General features: G+C 41.8%; 1 protein-coding gene across 4 annotated transcripts in view; it reads right to left on the bottom strand.

Moving 5' to 3' along the window:
- ZZZ3 (zinc finger ZZ-type containing 3) overlaps positions 1-24,942 on the bottom strand; it is a 68,416-nt gene that overhangs the window by 18,981 nt on the left and 24,493 nt on the right. For all 4 annotated transcript variants that reach the window (XM_051999383.1, XM_051999385.1, XM_051999382.1 and 1 more), the window contains exon 3: positions 16,150-17,684. In XM_051999383.1, the coding sequence (XP_051855343.1) occupies positions 16,150-17,633 (1,484 nt within the window). In that variant the 5' untranslated portion in view covers positions 17,634-17,684. The remainder of the gene's footprint in view (positions 1-16,149; positions 17,685-24,942) is intronic.

The following is a 24,942-nucleotide window of genomic DNA, read 5'->3' as shown; positions in this document are numbered from 1 at the left end:
TATTTCTGACCTCTAAATGGGAGTGATTCCCAAGCTTCTCATTATTCTCTCCCTTTTGTGGAGAAGGAGTCTTTCAAAAAATACATATCTTCTTTCATTACAAACTTACCTACTTCAAACCTCAGTGCGCAGGAACATATTTTTAAAAACAATCACAAAAAGGAACCAACTCAAATGGTGTGATAAAAATTCTTTTTACTTCCATTTTTATTTAATAATATCTTCTGACATTTTTAAAAGAGCTATCATTTTGGCACAAAATATTGTATGGATGATTATCAATATCACTCATGAATTTAATGAATCTTGGGGGGAAAGTGCAAGTCCAATTAAATTACATCCAATTAAATACACCCAATCTTTGTCAGCATTTCTTCTCTTCCCAGCTAACACCTCGCAATTTGAAGAGCATGTTAATTTACTCTTATCTTCACAAACTTGTTCTTAAAATCCCTGAAGTCCTTCCTCAAAAAAAAAAAAAAAAAAAAGCTAAAATGAATGTACAATGAAATTTGACTCCACAATTTCAGCTTTCTTTTCCGAGTCTTAGGAAGTCCATTCCAACCCATTTCCTGGCTGCTCTTAAAACTAAGAGACTCTTTCAATTAAACCATCAATATCACTAACAAAATTAGTTTTTCAAAATACAAAATCCTTTTGACAACACTAGTTCTGCAGGAAGAAGACAGATCAACCTGAGAGAAATCAAGTGTAAAATTCTGCTTGGCTGCCATCTAACGGCTAGGAAATAAGAATCCTAAATGGAAAAGCAACAATGCCAAAACCCAGAGCACTTTTCGCTAAAGACTACAGTCAAATAAAAGAAAATAAATATTAAGACCAAAAGGTTGGTTTTTAAAAATGAATCGATGGAAATAAACTTCTAGCCTGTGAGTTCAGTTGATTTCCACTTTCTAACAGTATGCAGCACTCTTGGCTTAGTGCATTCAAACTATCTAAAGAGTTATTAGATGGTTCTTAATACATGTGTCATTAAAAATCATCCTATATGATTATTTCTTAATACTAGCAACCTATTCAAGTCATGGACTTGAAGGCTCTCTAGTCAAACCACCATGTTTTACAAATGAAGAAACTGAGACCCGGGGAGCTAGCAAGTTGACTTGCCCCAGATCCCATAAGTCTAAAGCCAGTCACCTAAGCTGGGCTCTGTTCTAGGGGCGTCAATGCTCTTTCCCCTGTAGCACAATTCCTCTCGCCATCTCTTCAGCCTATGGATGAGATCAGGGGAAAAAAAAATCAGAATCTACCCTGAGAAGAAGCCGAAATGCAATTGAAACCTACCCCCAGCCCTCCAGTCTCCGCTCCCCACATGCACTCCCTTCTTACTACACTAAATATAAAAGCAAAGATGTCAGTTCACAAAAATCTCCCACATTTTTGAGCCTTATATTCAAAACACTAATTCTACATATTTAAATTCAGGAAAATGACAGTTTAAACTTCCACTTTGCACATCATAATTTAGGGATCCGTATAAAAGTGATCTGGGACCCTTCATGTGTAAAAGTACAGCACAAATGAGTCTTAGAAAACCACACCTCTTATCTTTGATCAGCTGTATCACCCCATCAGCTCAAACAACAAGAAGGCCTCCCAACAATGGCTAGAACTGTTAGAATAGGAAAGAGATCCAAGTCACACCAGATTACTCCAATTACCAACATCTCTGAATTCCTCTCTCTTCAGAGAGAATATCCTGCCCCCCTAAGAGACTTAGCCAAATGGGCCCTGGACATTGCTCTAGGAGCCCAATCCAATCAAATATACCAGGTGACATGGCCAAAGGTGGGGCTTCCAGTCCCAGGGAGACCACTCAACTCCAGGATCTCGAAGTTCCCAACACAGAACCTTTATGAGAATCATTTTATCTGTGACAACCACAAAAAAGCATGGGAGTCACACTACCTCCCTCCTTCCCCCCCGCCCTCACCAGCCCAAGGAGAACAGAGCAGATTATCCACTGCTCCAAACAAAGCCAAAATTGTCCTTGTTGCCAGGTCATTTCAATCAAGTCCGGCTCTTCATGACCCCATTTTGGGTTTTCTTGGCAAAGACACTGGAATGTTTTGCCATTCACTCTCCTTTACTGGTGAGGAAACTGAGGCAAATAGAATTGCATGACTTGTCTGGGGTCACTCAGGAATTCTGAGGCCAGATTTGAATTCAAAAAGATGAGTCTTCTGGATTCTCAGCCTGGTGCTCCAACCACTGAGCCACCCACCTGCCCCAAACTTAGGTTATACAAAGTACAAAATTTAATCAATTAAATTTATAATTATGTAAATAATAATTTTTAAGGAGGGTGTGATAGTGCCATTAACTAAAATATTTGTTCTCATGATAGCCATGACTATTAAAAGGAACTATTTTTAAAATCCTGCCTGCACAGTTTTTGAAGAAGTAAAAGCCATCTAGTCATATGAAAAAATGATTTAAATCAATATGATCAGAGAAATGCAAATTAAAACAACTGATATCTATCACAATAACTAATATAGGAGAAAAAAAAAGCTGGATGTTGGGGAGGATGTGGGAAAACTGACACATTAATGCCCTGTTAGTGGACTTGTAAGTCATGCACCCATTCTGGAGAACAATCTGAAACTATGTCCAAAGGGCTATAAACGTCCTTTGATCCAGCAATATCACTCCTACGTCTATATCCCCAAAAGATTCTTAAAATGGAGGCAGGGGTAAGGAGGGAGAATGACAACTACTTATTTGTACAAAAATCATCATAGCAGCCCTTTTTGTGGTGTCCATGAATTAGAAATTGAGGGGGAGGCCCATCTGAGGAATGGCTGAATAAGCTGTGCATATGACTGTAATGGAATATTATTGTACTATAAGAACTGAGAAGCAGAACGAGCAGAAAAGGCTGGCAAGACTTACATAAAGGAATATAAAGTGAAGTAAATAAAAAGAGAAGTGGCAAGAACAAGTAATAGCAACATCATATAAGGATGAACTGAGAATGACTTAGCTCTGTTGAGCAATATAATGATCCGAGATAATTCTAAAGGGCTCCCGATGAAAAATACAACCACCTCCAGAGAAGAGAGTCTGAAGGCAGATCCAAGTATGCTATTTTTCTTTTATGCTGCTGCTGAGTTTTCTTGCAAAAAGTGCCTAAAATGGAAACGTTTTACATTATACGTGTTCAACCTGTATTAGATTGCTTACCATCTCAAAAAGGGGAAAGGGATGGAATTTGAGACTAAAAATGTAAGAGACAGAGACAAAATGTTAAAAATTGTTTTTACATGTAATTGGGGAAAAAAATTTTTAAACATAAAGTCTTGCCTGCAGAAGAAAACACATACTACAAGAATCCAAATGACTAAAATGGGGCCTGATTATTCACATCACTAAAGAATTATTTGCTTTATATGAAAACCATTTCATCCTTCAACACAACTTCTGGAAGTTGGCTGTTTAATAAAAAATACCATTTGATCTATGTTCCAAGCAACAACATGGGGTGGTGAACAAGTAAGCCTGAGGACTAAGACCACCTAAATCCAAGATCTGCTGCCTCTAACTCATGCAGACATTGGGTGAGAGTTTCTGTGCTTCTGCTGACCCAACCCATGTGTCTACCACCAAAGGGCCAAGAACTCCTCAAAGGCCCTTAACTTAACTAAGGTTCATTAGCTGCATTCACAGGGGTCCCCTGTAATCACGGTCAGACAGCCCACGGCGCTGCAGCAGTTTAAGTCCAAGTGATTAAAGGTCTTGTCCGAGTTCAAACGCAGATTCCAGGCAAAAGTCATCTTCCCCCAGTCTTTGCTTGATATTCTTTCCATGATACCATGGAGTCCTGGGTTTAAATGCTGGTGTGCATCAATGCAACAAGTTTCAGGAGATCTCGGGCAAGGTTTTCCTACACAATGAAATAACTGCCTTTGATCATAAAAACGTAGGTATTTACCTACCTTACTAAAGAGGTACATGAAAACATTCAGGAAAAAATATGAAAAGTTATAGGAATACAAAATGTAATTGAAAAAGCCTTTCTCTTTAAACCAGGTCATGAGAGTAAAATTTTTGTCCAAGAGAGCCAGGTCAGCACTCAGTCTATGTTAGGACACCGAGCAGAAGTTTTCCTTCCTCCCCCTTCATTTCTGTCACTTTGCTCTTCGCGCTTTAGCCCAAAGATCAAATCTCACACATTTTCTGGACTTTCAGAAAGATGGCACAGTTGTAAAAGGCATCATACTAGCGTTAAGAAATTTAATAAAATAATGTCACAGAACACTGGGGGAAAACCATAAATTTATAATGAATAAATAGTACAAGGAAACTGCAATATTCTAACTGCTTAAAATTCCATGCTCAGTTACTATCTTAACTATATATATGTAACATTCATCAAATCTAAAACCTGAGCCAATTACTGAATTACTGAAGCCAATGAGAAAAGTTTATAATAAAGCCTGCAACTGGCTAATGTTCGATGTTACCGTAATGAAGAAATGTATTTTGCTGCTTTTCTTCTTAAGCAAATGGACGAGATCTGGCTGTGTACATGAGTGCATCCCTCCAGAGAATTTAGTTAGAAGATTAGAGGCTTGCAACATAAAGCCATTATTCAAAACATTTGGGCAATTACTTTTTAAGGTCATTTATAATCCACAGAAGCCTATAATTACTCAGCTTGTACAGCACCAGACTCATATTTGGCTCCCAACGTCTATGGGCCGGTTAGAAACTTGTCAAGGTGGTACCTTCTCTGTGGGCACGAAGACAGACAGACAGACAGACACACACACAAATTTTAATTACAAAAACCTATCAGAATGGTGAAAACAATAAAAGGGAAATAACAAACATTGGTGACATGGGAAAGATTCTCCAACCGTTTTATTTTTGGAGAGCCATCGGGGATTATGGACAAAAAGTTAGAAAGCTAAGCGTACCCTTTGTCCCACTTATTAGGTCTGCTTCCCAACATGATCGGAGAAACAGGAAAAGAACCTCTATGTTCTAAGATATTTATACAGCAGCTCTCTTTGTGGCGGCCACAAATTGGAAACCGAGGGGATACCTATCAACTGGGGAATGCCCGAACAAGTTGTCCAATCGTGACAGAATTCTGCTGTGCTCAAAGAAACAAGCAGCAGGTCAATTTTAGAAAAACAAGGAAACAAGCAGAATCAAGAAAACACTGGACACGATCACAGCAATCACAACTGGACAACTAAGCTGTTCTCGATATTTACAATATTCAAATAAACTCCAAGAGACCTTGGGGGGAAGCCATATGCCTCCAGAGAAAGAACTCACCAACGGAAACACGCAGAGCACAGCTTTGTGTGCGCCTAAACACATGCATGTTTGTGCTTAAGTGCGTCGCACACCTGCACACACACCTTCTCTAGTTGGGGCTGGGGAAGGAGCAGGGGAAATGGCCTGGAATGTAAAATGCAGCAAAAAAAAGAGTTAATTGTTTTAAAGGGTTTTTTGAGGAGGCAATTTTTCTTTGAAAGATCCCTCTGCCTACGCTTACTTGTGTAATCCATTAATAGGCCAACCCAATAAATATGTCTGAGCTTTGTATGGGAGAAACCACTAGTCACTTGCTCAAATTTGTAATTCTGAAGTGAAAGACTCTCAAAACCCACACAAAAGCCACAGAACCAGGGTCAGAAATTGCCAGACCAACAACTTCACTTTCAGGCTCCCTTGAACAAAGTGCTCATCTCTTCTTTAGAAGAGAGCACAAAGCAGAAGGATCAGCCTTTCACTTCCAAAGTCTCCAAGACAAAAGTTGAAGGACCAGCTTTTATTGTTCAAAGTACTAAAATCTCTCACCCCGACCCTACCAATATACTGAACATCGCTGAAATTACCCTTTAATCAACTGCCTACTCACATTTTCGAGAACAAACAAGTATTTAAAGAACATACTATGTAATCACACAGCATGTGATATGGAGATCTTTTAAATATAATGTAACAGCTATTAATACAAATTCCAATTCACCCAACATCATTACGATAAATGAAAGCAGCTGGTGTTCTTGGAAACCCCAGCATGAATCAAAAACTGATGATATAAAGAACTTCAGCTAATTAAAGCCCATCAATGCTGTAGTGTGCTCTGCTTTAAAGTTTACGGAGGAAGAAGGGAGTTGGAAACTTAAATTTCAAGTTGATTTGAAAAAGAGTTGACAGTTTTCAACAATTGTTTCAAAGGCCAGATTTTTCTCTTGTAAAACTAATCAAAGAAATTACCTGACACTCCTCAAAATATTTAACTATGGAATTAAAGTGTCCTCCCATGCCATTTTCGAGAATGTACAGTGGCATATGAAGCAAAGAGAGTCTAATACATTGTTGGTAAAGTTGCGAACTGATCCAACCATTCTGGAGAGCAATATGGAACCATGCCCAAAGGGCTACCAAACTGTGCCTCCCCTTTGACAATTCCCTGTTTTTTGCTTTTAAGTTTTTTAAATTGTTATGGGGCAGGTCAATTCTCCAAGACCTCCACAGCTGGGGATCACAGCATCTTCTGAAGGAGTTGTAGGCAGCCTTTCCTGACACAGGGGTTGCGAACTGGGAGTGAGATAAATTGGAGGCAGAGGGAGGAGGAGAGAAGTCACACAACACAACAGCCTCTCAGGAGAGAGGTGAGAGAACAGCAACTGCCTCTCAGTCTCCTTGTATCGTCCTCTCACAAGAGGAGATCCACTCTGGGTTGGATCTCCAGCAGCCACTGGCAGGTGGTTCCCCTGTATTCTAACAGCTCCTGTGTATTCCAACAATGATCAATTTTGTTGGATGTGACTCTCTTCAACAAAGAGATGATTCAGGCCAGTTCCAATGATCTTTTAATGGAGAGAGCCATCTACACCCAGAGGGGACTGTGGGAACTGAGTGGGAATCACAGCATGACATTCTCACCTTTTTTTGTTGTTGTGCGCTTGCACTTTCTTTCTTTCTTGACCTGATTTTTCTTACGCAGCGCGATAAATGTGGAAATATGTTTAGAATTGCATGTTGAACCTATATTGCTGTCTAGGGGAAAGAGGAGATGGTGAGGGAAGGGAAGAAATTTGGAGCACAAGGTTTTACAAGGGTGAATTGTTGAAAACTCTTTTTGCAAATATTTTGAAAAATAAAAAGCTATTATTATGAAAGAAAAAGTCAGTCTTGCTCCATGAGATCTCCAGTTATCAGCCGTTAGCACAGGTCCAGACCTAATGCCATCCTCAAAGGACCTGAAAATCTGGAAGGGACCCAACAGCCCCTGACACTAAGATATTAGGAAGAAGACTGGCCCCAAATCTCCCAGCAGGCCACCAAGCAGGGCAAAAGGAAAACCAAGTAGGGTTTCCTGATACTCACACAATACATGCTCTCCTCTGTACTGGCAATTATTTCAGAAATAATTCATTGTTCCCCTAGTGTTACCCAGAGGCAAGGCACCGAAAGCAGACCCAACACATGCAGAAGATACATCTTGTCTCATCTTTTATCATTCAGCCTCTCCACAAGCAAGTCTTCCTACATCTTCTCCACTCTGACCCTTCTGTCTCCTAAAGGTTGAATCTCCTTCCCTTTTGAGGAGAGGCCCCTGACCCTGGTGACTGCTCCCAGCTTTTCAGCTTGCAGTATGGCTTGGCTCACCTTCAGGTTGCGCATCCTAGTGCCTGGAACACAACAGATACTTCATAAATGCTTTCTGGCTCCTGACTGAATAGATGCAAGGCTGTTAAGGGCCATGCCTGGGTCAAGGGGCAGGCCAATTCTCCGAGAGCCTCCACAACTGTGGATCATAAACCTTGAAGGAGTTGCAAAGCAGCCTTTACTAATGCAGATGTTCCTTGTGGATTGGGAATGAAAGAAATTGGAGGCAGAGGGAAGAGGAAAAAGGTCAGAAAATGCTACGGCCTCTCAGTGGGGAGGTCAGAGAACAGCAACTGCCTCTCAGTCTCCTTGTATCACCATCATTATCCTCTCACATGGAAGAGATCCATTCTCCAGCCTGAGTTAGACTCCAGCAGCCACTGGCAGGTGGCTCCCGCATCACAACACAAGGTATTCTTCAAAAGGCAGCTTAGGAGGGGACTGGAAAAGCCTTTAAAGGAAGAAGTCCTGAGAAAAACTAAAGCTAATTTACGAAGAGGCAGCCTATGGAAAATCGCCATGGAGGCCAAGGGCTGGACCACAAGAGTAGGGAGATTCGAGAAGCACTCAGGCAGGAAAGGGCCCTCGAGGCCTTTCTATCCATCTCAGAGTCAAAAAGGAGACACTGGGACTGTTGGAAAGAACATGTGACTGGGGTGGAGGGTGGAGTGGAGGGGGGCACAAGGGACCCAAGATAGGAAGATCCATTAGGGAACTTCCCCAACAATCCAGGTGAAAGATCAGAAGGGTCTGAACTGTGATGGTGGCAATGACAGAGAGGGAAGCTGCTGAGATAGACCAGGAACAAGGGGAGGGGGCTGAGATAGACCAAAGTGATCCAGCCCTTCACCACCTCAGTGTTCTTCTCTATTTAAAGGACCTGACCCTGTATTTTCCCCAAATACGAGGAACTCTTGGAAAAGGAAAGCCCCTTCGGGCTCCCTTCTCTTCCATCTTGAATGCCACAGCCAGCATGGGTCAAGGAAGGACTCGGATAACCGTGAGCCTCCCCAGCTTCAAAGGCAACCCTCTGTCCACTAGGACCCAGTTACAGGAGTAACCGTGCTGGTCTACTGACCCGGCACAATGCTGCCAGAAGATAAATGACAGAATGATCATCATCATGTCTACCCAGCTCCCACCAGGTGCCAGACACACTGCCCGGTGCTTTACAATCGTTACCCCATTTGATCCTCATATACCACTCAGAAGGTGCCATTCTTGTGCCCAATTTACAGATGAGGAAACTGTCTTACTCAGGTTATGTATGTGAGGCTACATCTGAAGGCAGAGCCTCCTATCTCCAGGCCTGGCACCCTACCCCGTGCCACCCGGCTGCCCTTACACAGAATCAGGCCATTCATTGCTAAGACCAGAACTTTATCCAAACTCCAGAGTAACTGGGGTTCTTTCTGCGGGAGACTTCCCTGCCTCCGGCTTCCCAGCTGACTGGGAAAGGAGAAAGCACCAGGACGTGGGAAAGTTCCGTTCCATTCCCCAAACCTTCCTTTGTCAGGAGCTTCTCCAATCAAGGCCTCCCTGAGTGAAGAAGTAGACACCAGGAAGCAGAGACAGAGGGAAGCTGACCCTTGTGGGGGGTGTGGGAGGCGGGGTGCACCTGAGCTAACAGCTCAGGAAGCTCCAGAGCGCACTGTCCACGCAGGAAATATCACCAGGTGGTTGGGGAGTGAGGAGAGAGCCCGCTTTCCCCCTTCTACAACATCCCGTTCCCTGTTTTCCTGACACTCGCGCTGTATCACGGGGCCCAGGAGGTGCTGCGTAAGGAGAAGGTGGGGCAGATGCCCCTTGGCAGTTCCCCAGGTGGGCTCACTCTGGGCAAGGCGCTGGGCTTTTGTTTACTCACATTACTAAGCTGGCAACCTTCAGAGAAAAGGGAAATAAACCCCAGAAATTCTGTCTGGACAAAGAGCTGGAACCCGCAAACAAGCCTCTGGCAAGGGCTTACTCACAATGGGAACACAGAGAAAAAAGGTCTCCCACCAAAGGGGGCCCTCGAGCCCTCAGCCAGGGCTAGGGGCTGAGGATGGGGTGAAGGAGCAGGGAGCATTTGTGGCTCCAGATCACCTGATCAGAGAGAGCTCGGTGAGGGCCTAAACCTGCCCGAGGACTCTGGGCTGAGAACAAAGCTGGACAGAGGACATGTGGGGAAGCCCTGGAGGGGAAGGAACTTGGGAGAAGGATGAGGAGCTAGAGTTGCCCCCACAGCCTCTCTGGGGAAGACCCATGGCCAAAAACCAAAAGGCAGCGACATCTCCCTCTCCTCATTACAACACACAATCTGTGCAGGAAAATGACTCCAATAAACCATCGCAATTTTAAATTTTGTCTAAAATGCTTTTTCCTCAGGCAGGAAAGGATTTATCATTTTAGAGCTATTTTGCTCAAAGCGATCAGAAACATCTTGGACTTTGACGCCTTACCGTTGGTCACCCCTCGCCTTCCCTGAGGGCACGGGACCCGCCACCCCCGACATCAGCCCCCTGAAGCCGGCATCCCCACTCCACACTCCAAAAAGCTCTCTGGAGCCAAGGCCGGCTCTGGGCCCGTCAGTTCCCACACCAGCCCATCCTCAGTCTGTCACTTCAAGCTTGCCTCCACTGTAGTACGTCTTATTACAGAGCACCGAGCTGGAGGACTTCTCCAGGAGCTGGTAGCGGCAACTGCATACCTGAGAAGACATCCTTAGCACCCATCCCTAGCCATCTCAAAAACTGGAGTTTGGGGCACCGTGTCAGGAAGAATGAGCACTAGGAAAGAACCCACAGGTATTACCCAGGCGAGGGCTGCGAGCTGGAGGACCGGGGTTCAAAATCCAGCTGCCTTGGGAAGGCTACGTTAAATCTCTTTCTTCCTCTTCTTCCCAAGAAAGGGGGAAGGGAAGGTGTTCTATCAGCAACTCCACGGCCATTCACTCTAAGAGCAATCTGGCCCTCGCCAGCTGCTGGCCCACCAGGCGCCCCCGCCCACACAGCCTCAGCGCAGGGGTTCCACCCCTAGGAGTCCTCATTCTCCCCCACTCCTACCACCCCCACCCTCTCAAGGTGACACTCCAGGCCTAGTCACTGCCAAACTGCTCCTACCTCAGCTGCCTCCCTCCTTCAGCCCTCTACCATCAGGTGTGTGCCCTCAATGCTCCACAGAACTTCTTCCCCTCAGACACCACGTGGCAGCTCTGCACTGAAAGCCGAGTCTATCCTGATCCCTCAGATTACTGTCCTCCAGGGCCCCCTCCACTCCGTCCCCATCACATACAAGCAAAAACACCTTCTTCTCCAAACTCTCTTCTTGAAGAGACCAGCCACTCACAGTTTCAACCATCATTTCTATACAGGTGGTTCTCAAAAGTACCTCCAGTCCTGCCTTTCTGAACCTTCCTGCCAATTTCCCTTTGTCTCAGTAATTATCACAACTACCAGGCCTGCGCCCCAAAAACAAAAAAGGGAAAAAGACCTATGCTTACGAACACAGCCCAGCAGTTCTTTCTGTAGTAGCAAGGATCAATCATGGTCCATCATGCCTTAAGAAACAAGAACAGGGCATTGAAGTGGAACCCGGGAAGACTTGCAGGAGCCATGCAGCGAGCAGAAGAAGGAGAGCAGCAGCAGCACCGCTCTGCAAGACCCAAGAACCGTCGCCAGCTCCGTAAGCCGCCAGGCTCAGGCCCGCCCATGAAGCGCACTGCCCGCCTCCTAGCAGGCAGCCGCCAGACTTCATGCACAGAGGAAGAGTACTCTGCTGAACACGGCTATTGCAGCAATCACTCACAATGGACCATCCTTATTGGTTAAAAGGGGGTTGTTTTTCTTTAGTTTCCTCTCCCCACCCCCAATGGGGGGGAAAGGAGAGAAGAAATGGGGGAAGGAAGAAAAGCAATTTCTAATCATTAAAAATGCTTTAATTCCTTAAAAAATAAAATGCTTTTATGGATTTCAATTGACTTGATCAAAAATATCCAGTTAATTTTTTTTAATTATTTCTGAAACCTCCAAATTAACTTTTTGCTCTCAGTATCCAAAATGGGGAAGAGGGTACTGGAGAGAGGGGGAAAACTGCTTATGAAACGAACCAAAAAAACCATAAAAGGTAAAACAAGTATCAAGTACTATCTATTCTATCTCTACAGAATTGGGCTCGTCTCCATTCCTGCCACAACCATCCAGTCAGATCCTTCGGCTGGCAGCATCCACTCACCCTTTCTGTTCCCCTCTCCCTCCCTCCAGTCCAGCTCACACACAACTACCAGACTGATCACCCTAACACACAAGGACAATATTAAGAGAGCCCAGACTCCTCAGGCAGGTATTCAACCCAGTTCATTTTTCCTCCTATGTGGGCTATACTATTGCTGTAACATCCCTGTTCTCATGCTCTGCCCCCAAGACTGGATGATCTCTCGCAATTCTTATGACCAAGATTCACGTTAGAACTACCACTGCCATCACTACTGGCTTGCATTTACAAAAAGCTTCATATGTACTGATTTCATGTTATTGATTTGATGCCATTTTACAAATGAGGAACTCAGAGGCTTTCCCAGGATCACAGAGCCCTGCTGTCTACCTACTGAACCCTTCGTTTTAGGTCCAAAGAGCTACAAAACTGTGCGCACCCTCTAATCCAGCAATCCCACTGCCAGGTGTCGCGAAGACAGCCCCGAAGAGGGAAAAGGACCTGTTTCCATACAAAAATATTCCCAGGAGTTCTTTTGTGGTGGCTAAGAATTGGAAACCAAAGGAACACCCATCAATGAGGGAATGGCTGAACAAGATGCAGCAGATGATTCTGATGGAATTATTACTGTGCCATAAGAAACGATCAGCCTGGAAAGACTTAATGAATTTATCCAAAGCGAAGTAACCAGAATCAGCAAGCTAGCTAACAGCCACACTGCATAAGACAGAAGTGGGAAGAACTCAGCTCTTCTCAGCAATGCGACCATATGAGCTGACCCCAAAGAAGCCAGGATGAAACATGATGTCCTCCTCCAGAGAAGGAACTGCAACTGAATACAGATTGAGGGGAGTGATTTTTCACTTTCTTTCGAGACTTTTTGTACAAAATGACCAACATGGAAACATTTTCTACAATTGCACATATATAACCTATATCTGATTGCTTCTGATCTCAAGGAGGAGGAACTCAAAACTTTAAACAAATGTGTTAAAAAAATTTATATACAAGGAGGAGGAACTCAAAAGTTTAAACAAAAAAAAAAAAAAAACTTTAAACAAATGTGTTAAAAAAAATTTTATATACATATATATGAATAAAATCTTTAAAACCCTTGTTTTCCTTAAACTACTTGTCATCCTCCTCTGATCAAGGGGGTGCTAGCTTTGGTGTAATGGGCCCACATTCAAACCCCCATTTGTACTCCCTGCTACTTGGGTGGGCTAGACAAGTCATTAACCCCAAGGCTCAGACTTCTCATCTGTAAAATGGCCCCTGCAGTGCTTTATAGCTCTAGATCTGTGGCTCCCTCCCCTTAAGAGCTGGGCTTTTTTCTAAACTGTTGACTATTGGTGTGCAACCAAGCATAACCTGAATAGTGGGAAGGATAATCTTACCGAGAAAACCAAGCAGCAAGACCACCTAGGGCACAACTTCCCAAGTGTCCCTTTTACCTGTGCATTCACTAGTGATCCCTTCAACCACCACCCAGGCTCTTCCTAACTGCAAGCCTAGTACTCTGGTACCCTCCAGCACTCTCTAGGTACGGATGAGACCAGTGACTTCCTGAAAGCTGGGGAAGACATAATACTCTCCATTTTACAGAGCAATAAACTGAGGTACAGGACAGCAAACTAACTTGCCAAGACTGAAGAAAAGAGCTCAGGGAATTCAGAATGGGTTGCCAAGAAATGGGAAAAAAAAAAAAATGGAAAAAAAAAATGAACAAAGATATAAGAAGGGGAGAGCATCCAGGGAGGATCTGACAGTGAGTCCTGGCCGTGCAGAGGCAAGGGATCTCTCTCGCCAGTCAGCCGACCAACCAAGGGGGCCATGGGATCTGCTCTACTACAGCACAACAGGCTGGGTGTTCCTTTAAACTAGAAACCTTTTTCATAACCCTGAGGGCAGGTCTTTCGTCCTGCATTCAGTGGCATCCACCAAAGCTTTGCACAATCCTTGGTCCAAGAAGAGGCTTTTTAAAGGCTCCAGATCCTGATGAACTAGGCTACATAACAAGGTGCTCATGGAAGAAGCAAGGCTCTAGAGATGCCCAAAGAAAATACACAAAATCTCAACACAAAATAATGAAACTAAAATGTTGTTTCCCCTCCTTCTGGCTTGACTTTTTAAAAGGAAAGTACTCACCCCTGCCTCTGGAAGAAAAACCCAGAACAACCGTCTTAGGCCAGAAACAAAGCAGGGGGTCAAAGAATGAGCGCACAAGTTGGAAGAAACAACCTTCCCCAGTACCAGAGCTCACAGGGCGGCCCCAACCAAGCAGGGACTAATATTCTGACCTAGACAGAGGAAAGGGGTGGGGAAGGAAAGCTGCTACCCTCGCCAGGGATTTCTTGTCCTGCTTGGTCTATCCCCTTCCAGAATGACCGTCAGGGCTGTCAAAGTGTGTGCAGACCCCCAAGCCCCTAAGACTGCACTACCCACCCCTCCACCATTCTGTAGGAGATGGCCACGGCCTGATACTAAGGAGGGGCTTCGAATCCAAGGCTCCTGCCACTCCTGAGACCGCGCTGTAATTGGGGAGTTTATCGCAGTGATTCTGGACCAGGTACTATGCACAAAAATGCCACTTCCGAATGGTCTGCCCCTCGGACATCAGTAACTTCTGCTCTGCAGTCTCACTCCAAAAATGCCTCCGGGGGCGATGGCCCAGCAAGAACAAAACTGGTTTTTGGAGCTTCCATCGCACCCAGATTAGCTAATGGACATAATTTCCCCCTTCCACTAAACTCGATGACTTCGGTTCACTCTTCTTTAATTTTTCATTAAACAGAGTATATCTTTTTCAAATCTCCAAAATGCATACATTTCTACATTTTCTCTTTCTGAATGAACATTACCCCAAGTGTTTTCTCTCTCCTACCCGTACTAGGTAAGTGAGCATAATTATTAACCAAAATTTAATGGAAAGATCCTTTTTAAAATGTAGTTAATTCAGTAAGGTATTAATATATTAATTAATTTGGGGAAAAACTGACCATACAAATTATTTAAAAGAAAATAAATTTCATCAAAAGGATATCAGTGAAAGCATAGACTCAGCAGAAAATCATTTTATTCTTCTTTCATAGGTCTACCCAAGAAATTTGTGACTATCTGACAATGACTAGTCCAATTATGATTCTTAATATAAAATCTTCACATTTTGGAATAATAGCAATAATGTTAAAAATAAGGCCTTAATTACCATCACACAGAAAAATAATGCTGAAAATACTATGAAAATGAGGTCAATAAAAACAGAAGTACTGAAATTCCTCATAAGCATGCTATAGATTTTGGCTTGTAATGTCTGACAAGATGGGTGTGAAGTTAAGATATAAGAAAGATTGTTTAATCTGGCATACTGATAATCCCAGCAAACCTCCCATTGCAAAGATTCTAAGCTCGACCTGGGAATCTTCTCAGTCGAAAGAATTAAAAAAGCCCATCTGCAAAAGTTTTATTGTGATGCCATAAATATTAACTCCAGAAGCTAGAACGTACAAATTCTGTCACACTAAAGAGAATTTGCACATTTTATCTCATCCTGAGGGGAAAATTATCTATGACAACTTGTGGATGCCAAAATTCTTTCCATCCCATAATTACAACATCTATTTACACAGAGCAAGTCCAGATCATCTGCACAGATGCCTAAAATAGTTCTGTAAAAGGACAAAATTTATGGAAACTCAGGAGCTTAAATATGCAGGATCGTTATTTCAAAGACATCCCAGGCAGTGTCGTTCTGATAGATTGGTAAGGCAAATAAGATTAGGCTCTTATGAAAATTGTGAGAACTTCTCAAAATACTAAGATGTGTATTTTACAAAGCTGTAATTACATTAATAATTAAAACCACCGTTATCAAGAAAGAGAAGAGATTATGCAAAAACTGTTTAGAAGTTACAACTGAGTTGAGAACTAAATTGGGAAATTAAGAGAGGCTTTCTACAATAGTCTGATGCTAAAGGCCACAGAGCCCGCTAACCTTTCTAGAGAATGTCAGTCAGGCAAAAACAATTATGTGGGCACTTGAATAACTGAAGGAAGATCAGTGGTTTTTTAATGGGTTTAAGTATCTTATCTTCAAACACAAATAAAACCAGGGTTGGAACATTCTTTCTTCCTTCAGAGGCCCATTACACACCAGCCCGCATGCTACAGGGATACAGGGGAGTGGCAGGATCACTAAGATAAGGCTCTGGGCCTAGCTCTACTGGAAGCCCTCTAGCCTAAGTGGAAGTGGGAGATGACAAAGCAAGCAGAATTCACAGTTACCATGGTTACACATACTCTTTGTTGTGTTTCAATGCCACATGATCTGACTCAAAGTAATACACGTCAGGTTCGTCCTCGTCCTCCTCTGGGGCTCGCGGGGCAGCACTCTCTTTGGCGGGCGCCACATACCCAGGAGGGAGGCTGGCCTCCGGGGTTGGCGATGCAGGGTCGCAGCTCGTCCCCTTTTCACTCTGCGGTGGTTCCTCAGAAGCTGTGGGAGAACCACTGACGTTAACACCAAGAGAGAGATTCTTTTCTGCCGGACTAAGGTGGTTCTCCTCCATTTGTCCATTTTCTCTACAAGGAGAGTTATTTTTGGTGGGACTCCCTTTGCTTGGGGCAGCCCGTCGAGGTGACGTGCGCAATGTGTAGCGGTGCTCTTGGGGTTCGGACAAAGAGGTCATCGGGGTGGAGACACAGTCTGAGACAGAAGCAGGGGCGGACTCCGCTGCGGGGGGAACTGGAGCAGGACTGGCCCCACCAGGGCTGCTGGTGTTCTCATGACCTGGCTGCGCACGGGAAGCACTGTCTCCTACCACATCTACCTCCTCCTCAGAATCCCTTACAGACGGCTGAATTTCAAGCAAGGATGCCGGCACCGGCTCGGGAGGCAGCTCCTCCGCGGGCTCCTCACGCAGGCGGGCAGCTCCTAGTCTGTGGTCCTCCAATTTGACCTGCACTTGTGAAGTTGTGCAAGGCACATTATGGTCTACGAGACTCTCTTCTTTCCTACTCTCAAGCAAATAGGAGGAATGGGCACCTGAATCCCCATTTTCAGCTACCAACTGTTCCTGCAGCATACAGGAAGCAGGACTGTTCTGTTTGGGGTTGCCGTCAAGCTGACAGTCATCACAGTGGAGAACAGCAGAGTCCCTGTCATCAACCCCATTAAAAGCTCGATAGCCTGTGATTTCTGCGATGGCAGCAGAGCTCGGGGACTCTTCCCCACTGGCATTCACCTTTTTAATTTCCCTTTTCTCACAATCATCCAGTAGAAGGCATCGACAAGCTCGTTTAGCCCCTTGGGAATCAGCACCATTGTCCACTGCGGAGCGACTCCGCTCCGGCGAGCTCTCCTTGTCGGCTTTCGTAGGGGACTCTTCCTCTGAGCTGCTCAGGGCCTCTGAGCGGAGGCAGCGCTTCAAACGCTTGAAGATGGGGGAGGCCGCATCGCTGGGCCTCCTCTCACAGTTTTCTGGAGCGTGTTTCTCAGCATTATCCTTTTCTGATGAAGAAAGTCCTCTTTTCCTCGGGCTTACCCACAGCTCTCGAGTACCCGGCTGCCTCAGATCAGCGGCCCGTCCGCTGTTAGCCCCCTTCTGAGTTTGCACAGACTCTGGTCTCTTCTTTGGTGATCTGGAGCGGACTTGACAATGGGGAGATCCTTCTTCAGGGTGAGCAATGCTACGATTCCTTAAAGTTCTACCACAAAAAGTTTCATCCAAGCCGTTTAACCCCACTGTAGATCTTGTGACACGAGTAGATCGAGAAGCAGCCATACTATGGCAAATCCCTAAATTACGGTCATCATGATCCACTCATTGGGAAACCTTCAAAAATGTAAACAAAATAATGAGAAACAGGTCATAGTTAATATAGCCACAAAGATTATATTTAAAGTTTAAATTTTTTAAATGGAAGTTCAACTAACATTAAATTATCAGGTTACATTTTTTTAAAAAAATCACTTATTAATATTTCCAAGTAGATCTACAAAGGCAATGAGTTGATAGTGTTCCCCAAAAGTTGTGTGTGTGTGTGGGGGAGGTTTAGTGATAAAATTAGACATTATTCCAGACTCATTTTACCATCATCTTGAATTTATACGATAAATTACAATTATCGTTCTAAAATGTTCTAAACCAGTTTTTTATCTGTCTTTATAATATCTGTCAGAGAGGGATTTTCTTGCACTTTTCAATTCTCCCTTATTAAAAATGAGTTACAAGTCGAATCTCATTACAATGAACTCCCATGCAGCATCTAAAAAAATTTCTTTCCTATTCCAGTGGAATTTTATTGCAGTTAGGTGGTTAGAAATCACATTCCTGGCCTGCAGTGGTTAGAAACAAAATTGCAAGTTCCATATCTGCAAACCGGACAGATAATTAGAAAGTAAAGAGAAGCCCTCCAAAGACAGAACCTGTCTCTGAAGCCGACAGTCATCCAATTTCAAGATACAATAAAACATCCACTATCTGTCCCTTGAATTTCTAAAGTTCCTTAATCTTTTGCCATTGTGGTTCTCGTTTGGGCCAGTGTTGGGTAGGAGGGGCACCAGGAAAAGCCAGTTCCTGGAGGATCCATTTCAAACCCCTGTTCTGTACAACTGCAAAACTTGCTTAGGGACATCTCCCATTCTTCTGTATGATTTTTCTGTGGTGCACTGAAGCTTTCCATCCCTCACTAGGAGACAGAAAGAGGGAGAGACAGAGGTCTCTTTTTATCCTACAAAGTTTCCAAGTACTTGAGAGTAACTTTAAACCACTGAAAATAAGAACTGCATCTATACACTCCCTCTTCCTCCCAAGACCAAACTAACTGCAGAAAACCCAAGTATCAATCAACACATATTAAGCACTTCCAACATGCCAGGCACTGTACAAAGTGCTGGTACCGTGTTGTTATAGGATGCAAATGGGAACCTTGTTAGGAAACAGAGAAAAGCCCTGAAAAAGACATGCACACAAATTTTGCAAACTTTTTGTGTGAAATATGGTATAGATTTTTTCACTAAAATTTGGTTTGGAGAATGTTAAAAGCCTCAACAAAAGTACTATTGGAATTACAGTCACAGCAGTTACTCCCCCATACAAATTGTAGTACTTTTTTTTTTTTTTAATATGAATTCCACTGTTAACAAATCCATAGTGCACTATTATCTTAAGCATGGCATGGAAAGATATTCCATATAGTATCCTGTATTGCTATTTATTATAATGTGATCCAACCTGTAATTCCTTTTTGTTTAATGTTTGGATCGATAGCATCAAAATTATGATAAATATCAATTTCATGAAAAAAGAAATAATGGTAAACTGGAAATTTCAAAGAAGGGGGGGATGGAGGAAAGGGGGAAAAAATCAAAATAACAAATTTTCTTCATAAGGCCATATATGAAACTCTTTAACCTAAAGGTAATAGATGTTAGAAAATATTAAAAGCAAAAAGATACAAAGTAAATAGAGCATTAAACTTAAGCTTCAATTACAAAACCAAAGGCAAATATTCACAAATAACACTGACAATACTACATTGGCTAAAATTCTACAAATTCATAGAAAAGTATCTAGTTATCTCATTAATTATATTTTAAGATAATGCTAATACATGTTAACTATCCAAATAATCCTATCCTTCAAATTACAGATTTCAACAAATGGCTGCCTTGCCAACCATCTGAACCCGAAAGAAATTCTATGTTTACACTGCCTCAAAGATACAGTATTTCAGATGAGAAAATAAGATCATTACTATTCCAAACACAGGATTCCAGATTCTCAAAAATCTGATTATTCTCTGCCATAAATTCTCTGAGGTAAAGCATTTTTATTTCTCAACCAATCCAGATTCAGAAGCATATTTAAATATTTGATAAAATAATTTCTATGTAACATCTCTTTTCGGTCATTATTTACTAACACTGACTCAAAGACTTAAAAAAAAAGATTTTACACTAAATACTATCTTCTAAATGTTTAAAAGCATCTCTATTCTCAAAATTCTGTGACAGATTGTGCTTCAAATAAAAACAATATCATCATTCTGTTTGGTACAGTCAACACAATGCATTCTGCTCTATATTCTCTTGCCTTATTACAAAGCTTTAGTGTGATCACTTAACTTTAAATCTAGATTTCATCCTAATTTCATATGAAAATCAATTATTTATTGCTATTAGCAAAAAGATTACAATAAAGTTGGAATCTGACAAGCTAAAAAAACTTAAAACGAATGTGCCCATCAGGGCCAGAAGAGGTTTCCATTAAATGCATATGCTAATTACATGTAAATTACATACAAAATAGCTAAAAGCTTTTTTTTTTTTAAGTTAACAATCTCCCTCTTATTCTTCTTTCATTTTCACTCTCTAGATCCTCACCAAAAAAAAAAAAAAAAACATGGATAAGGAATATAAGGTTACATTTATGATGTCAAAGACTAAGGTCAAACATCTCAGACCTAAGGTGTAAGATTCATCCTCAACCACTAAGAACTGCTATATACTGACTTCCAAGTCCAACAGACTGGGCAGGGAGCTCTCTCATTATCCACTGGGTAGAATAGCTGGGGTGACTGAAGGAATTACAGAGAAACAGCAGGCATTAAGGAACATCATTGGTCAAGCTCAAACAAGTTGAACTGGCCACATTTTAGCCCAACTTCCAAGAATTAGGAAGGAGCACTGTGGCAGAAGGCTGCCCATGCTCCTGCAGGAAGATATCACTATGGCACTTTCTAGAAACACTGCCCAGCACTAGGCCACAGAGGACCATTATCTGGCAAAGGAAACAAGGATGGCACTCAATATGGAACCAGATTCAGACTAAAACTCTTTATTGACAAGACTAAGGGAAGCATACCTGACATAAACAGAGAAACAATTCCCCAAAATTCCAGCTTGTTGCGAAACATATCAGAGTTAGTCTGTAAAACCTGGGCTGGCTCTCAGCTATTTGAAACTGTTTCTTACTTTGTTATTTTTAATTGTTCAATAACTCTCCATAAAGGTGTGTTCTATTTTTGCTTTTCTCTGATCTAAAAACAGAATTCCAAAACTTTCAGGAAGTATTCCTCACTATCTCCATCTGTTTCTAATTCCAACTCCCCCTATGATTGCCACTCTAGCCCAAAAAGGTAAATTCCCAAATGAAATGGAAACGTGTTGATTCCAGCTCTCATAACCAGTACTAAGATTATCATCAGATGGAAGCAGGAAGAACATGGTAAAAAATTTGTCAAAATAGGGAACTGTTGCCAAAAATCACAAACTGTAAGGCAAATTATTAAAAAAAAAAAAAAAAAAAAAGGCTTAGACACTCCTCCTGGTATAAACTTTGAAACAGGCTATGAAAGCTCAAGAAACAGATGGTGAGTAAAAACTAAAAGATAACACTTAGTTGTTTTACCTCCAACTCCAAGATCATTCAAAGTGATACTGATTATTAATTGTGATTTGGGAGGAAGCTATACATGCTGAATTGTATCAAGTGAACAATAGTCAGTGATGCAGTTTAGGAAACCTGCTTTCATACTTGTGAAGACAGTAAAGTGGAAAAGAAGAAGGATCTGGAGAAGGGTTCCAAGACCATTTTTCCACTAGAAAAACAAATTCAAAACTTAGAGAACATGTAGATTCTCTTGTACCATTCTTTAAAGAAAAAATTATTCAGGCTGAAACACGTGATCACCTACTACATTATCTGCAAGAAATAACTGAAAAGTTATTTTTCTAAGTGCCCACCTCTGCAATACAGAAGTGAATTCCATCTACCAACAAGTATGAACATTTGGTTTTATTTCAAGAATCACTCCCATGCTCTCAACTAAAGATCAAAAGCAGAATATAGTAGCCCCAGCAATGGATTTGACTAGGATTAGAAGCTCCCTATTATCAGAAAAAGAAATAATTCCTAAACATTAACTCGTCATTTGTACATTTTTAATAGACAAAGTGTTAAATAATCATAAACTTACATTTCTACAATCAAATTGTCATTTTCTATTTAACAGAGAACTGAGAAGCCATATATGCTAATATGACGTTCTTTAGTAATTCAAAAGGTGTAGATACTATCTGTGGCCTTCTACAAAAAGGCATATCGGTAACTTACTGGTACAACCAAAGAGCTATCACTTGAGGAAAAATCATCTTTTTAGAAAAGCTATTTTGCTATGCTGAAGGATTCGGATCCATAACAGAATAAAATTCAGGCTTCAGTGACTGAAACTTTTCATTTCAGCCAAAAGGCAATTAGAACCTCTCAAATTCTCTTATTAAAAAAAAAGAAATCAATTTTGAAACACGTCAACTAATGCCCTTGCTAAGGGCATTGCTTAAGGGGTAAGAGAAAACTGTCCACAAGATAAGCTCTTCAGAAAATTTCCCAAAGTGTACACATGATTTCAAAGACAAAATCACTATTACTATAAAGAATACTAAATGACAGATTATACCATCATTTATTCAGAAACCACTAATTCCTAAACAAAGTTAGACATGTAAGATCACCTTGCAACAGCTTTCTATGTGAATCTGAGGTCACTTTCAGTCAAAATCACTATTCCAAGATAAAAATGTACCAGGGCACTCAGGTCACTTAGAGGCAATTAACAGCTATTCTAAGATCCAAAGGTACTTTCTTCCTAGAAATTGCCATGAAAGTAACAATTTTTAATATTTTAAAATGAGGACTGTCCATCACAAGATAAACACGGACAGGAAAATTCAATTAGGCAGGTTCAGAACTGAATAGAACGCAACAGAAAACACATCCACAAATGCAGTGACGGATGCTCCAGAATCATGATTAGAATCCAAAGACTTGGATTTAAGCACTAATTTGGTCACTAATGAACGTGACTTTTAACTGCTAGGCCTCTTGTTTTACCCTGTAAAAAGAGGGCTATGATCTCTTCCTGTTCTAGGAGGATAATCCTGTGGTACTCCCTTAAGAGATTGTGGTGGTAAAAGGGCTATCCTCCTTGGCTTGTACCTTCTATCATTTTTATCACTTTCAAATTTACAGATGTCCTGAAGCTGGGAAGGAGAGTGAAGACGCCAAGTGACAGAAGCTTAAATCGTTAATCATGATAACCCTTGGCTCAAGTTTGACAAGATAAAATTTAATACAGATAAACATAAAAATCCTGTATTGGCTTTCAAAACCAACTGCACATACCTGGAAAGAGAGAAGCTGTGGCTAGAAAGACATGGGATGTTTGGGGGGCTGCAAATTCCAAGGCTTCTTATGAAACTCCCTGAGAGTCAACAAGATGAGTATTTGGCCAAGTCTCGTAATTTTGCTGGGGAAAAACCTTACACCAATGGATGTCAATAAGTGTTGAATGACTTAAAAGTTTTAACAATTGTCTAAGATTAAGTTGATTTCCCTAAGTCAATCCCTACATGACAGAGATGAGAGCTGGCCTCGGGATCATGCTGTTGTCAAGGATGGTGTTCCATTATACCAACTCTACGCCGAGAGTATGATATGGTATATAATACAATGCAGTATCAAGATGCAGAAAAAAATATATTGTCCAGAACCTGGGGAGGAGAGACTCTTGCTACAGCCTTCCCCGCCTCCCCCCAACTGTACCACATCACCAGTAACCAAGGTGGAGCTTGGAGTCAGGGAGACCTGATTTGTAATTAACCCACTGGACACTTACTAGCTAATTGGACAAATCATTTAAGCTGTCTGCCTCAGTTTTCTCAAGTACCAAACAGAGATAACAGCAGCACCCGGCTCTCAAGAGTTGTTGCAAGGATAAGATGGGCTTATCAGTTGGTAAAAGTGCTGAGCACAGTTCTGGCACATAGTAGGCCTTATATAAATGTTTCTTCCTTTCCCTTTCCTTGCTTCCCATCACACGATGAAGCATCCAAAATCAACGCATAAAAGAACAGGGTAAGAAACAGAAACATTAAGCCCAGAAAAAAGACAACATGGCCATGAGTATAGCATTAAATATTGGAAGAGGAAGACTGTCTGCGCAGAAGTGAAATTAAGACTCCAACTCCTTAGCCTTAGCAGACACAAGGTAGAGGAAGGCAGATCTGTAGTCAACACAGAACTATACTCACAACTAGAGCGTTCAAAAATGAAAGAGATAGCCGCTCCACGGCCTGCCTCCAACTCCAGGGCCAGATCAGACACAGGCTCATTTCACATATCTTAGCCTCTCACTCCCCTTGCAAAATGTACACCTGGCAAGGTCATCATGACTTCAAGGCGAGTAAGATCTCCATTAAGAACGTTGTCTACATTTCATTTTCAAGACAAGCAAATTAACAAGACATGCTAATATCAGAGAAAATTTTAAAACTTTCTCAAGTCTGCCAAAGCACAAATTGTCAGGGACAATCTAGGAGTGTTACTTAATAAACAAGTGTTTTACTTTACCAGTATTGCCTCTTTCTAAGGTAAGGAAGAAAGACATTTTAGAAAGATTTTCAAAAAACATAAGAATTAAGAGGTTATTTTTCCTGAGTTATTTAAGCATAAATGTCAAATAATGGGGGAGGAAGACAAGGGGAACTGGGTTGATCAGAGTTGAAATTTATGATTTCTTTGGCTGTCAATCATTTCAGAGGTAGAATTCTAATATATGACCCTAAAGGAGAGAAGAATCAATAGTCGACCATGAGACCTTAGGGAAACATCTAGAATTAATTAAAGTTATTATTTTTAAAAGTTGGTCAAGAGAATTACCACTTCCCTTATCATAAAAGTGAATACTGCTTGAATTTTAAAAATTGGTTCATTTTAAGGTTAGAGCTCAAAATGTATACCTGATAAACCAATGTGCTGCTATTAGAACTAAGGAGAAAAGAATTAGGACTCAAGACTTGCCCCATAAAACGGCCCCAAAGCCACCTAGAAATTCTCACCAAGAAAAGTCTCAGGTAGGTTAACTGTCTAGCTATAAAAACTATAATGGTATTTAAGCTAAATTAATATTTGAGGGGAAAAAAAAGAATAAAAGATCCAAATGCATGGGCAAGGGTAAGAGGAAAGAGGTGTTATTCCATTTCACAGATGGAGAAGAAAGGACTCAGTATTTTCCAGTGTCTCTCTCAGG

Source organism: Antechinus flavipes, chromosome 4 (genome assembly GCF_016432865.1).
Source record: "Antechinus flavipes isolate AdamAnt ecotype Samford, QLD, Australia chromosome 4, AdamAnt_v2, whole genome shotgun sequence".
In the NCBI taxonomy this organism is placed as follows: domain Eukaryota; kingdom Metazoa; phylum Chordata; class Mammalia; order Dasyuromorphia; family Dasyuridae; genus Antechinus; species Antechinus flavipes.
This window is presented reverse-complemented; position numbering and strand designations above follow the sequence as displayed.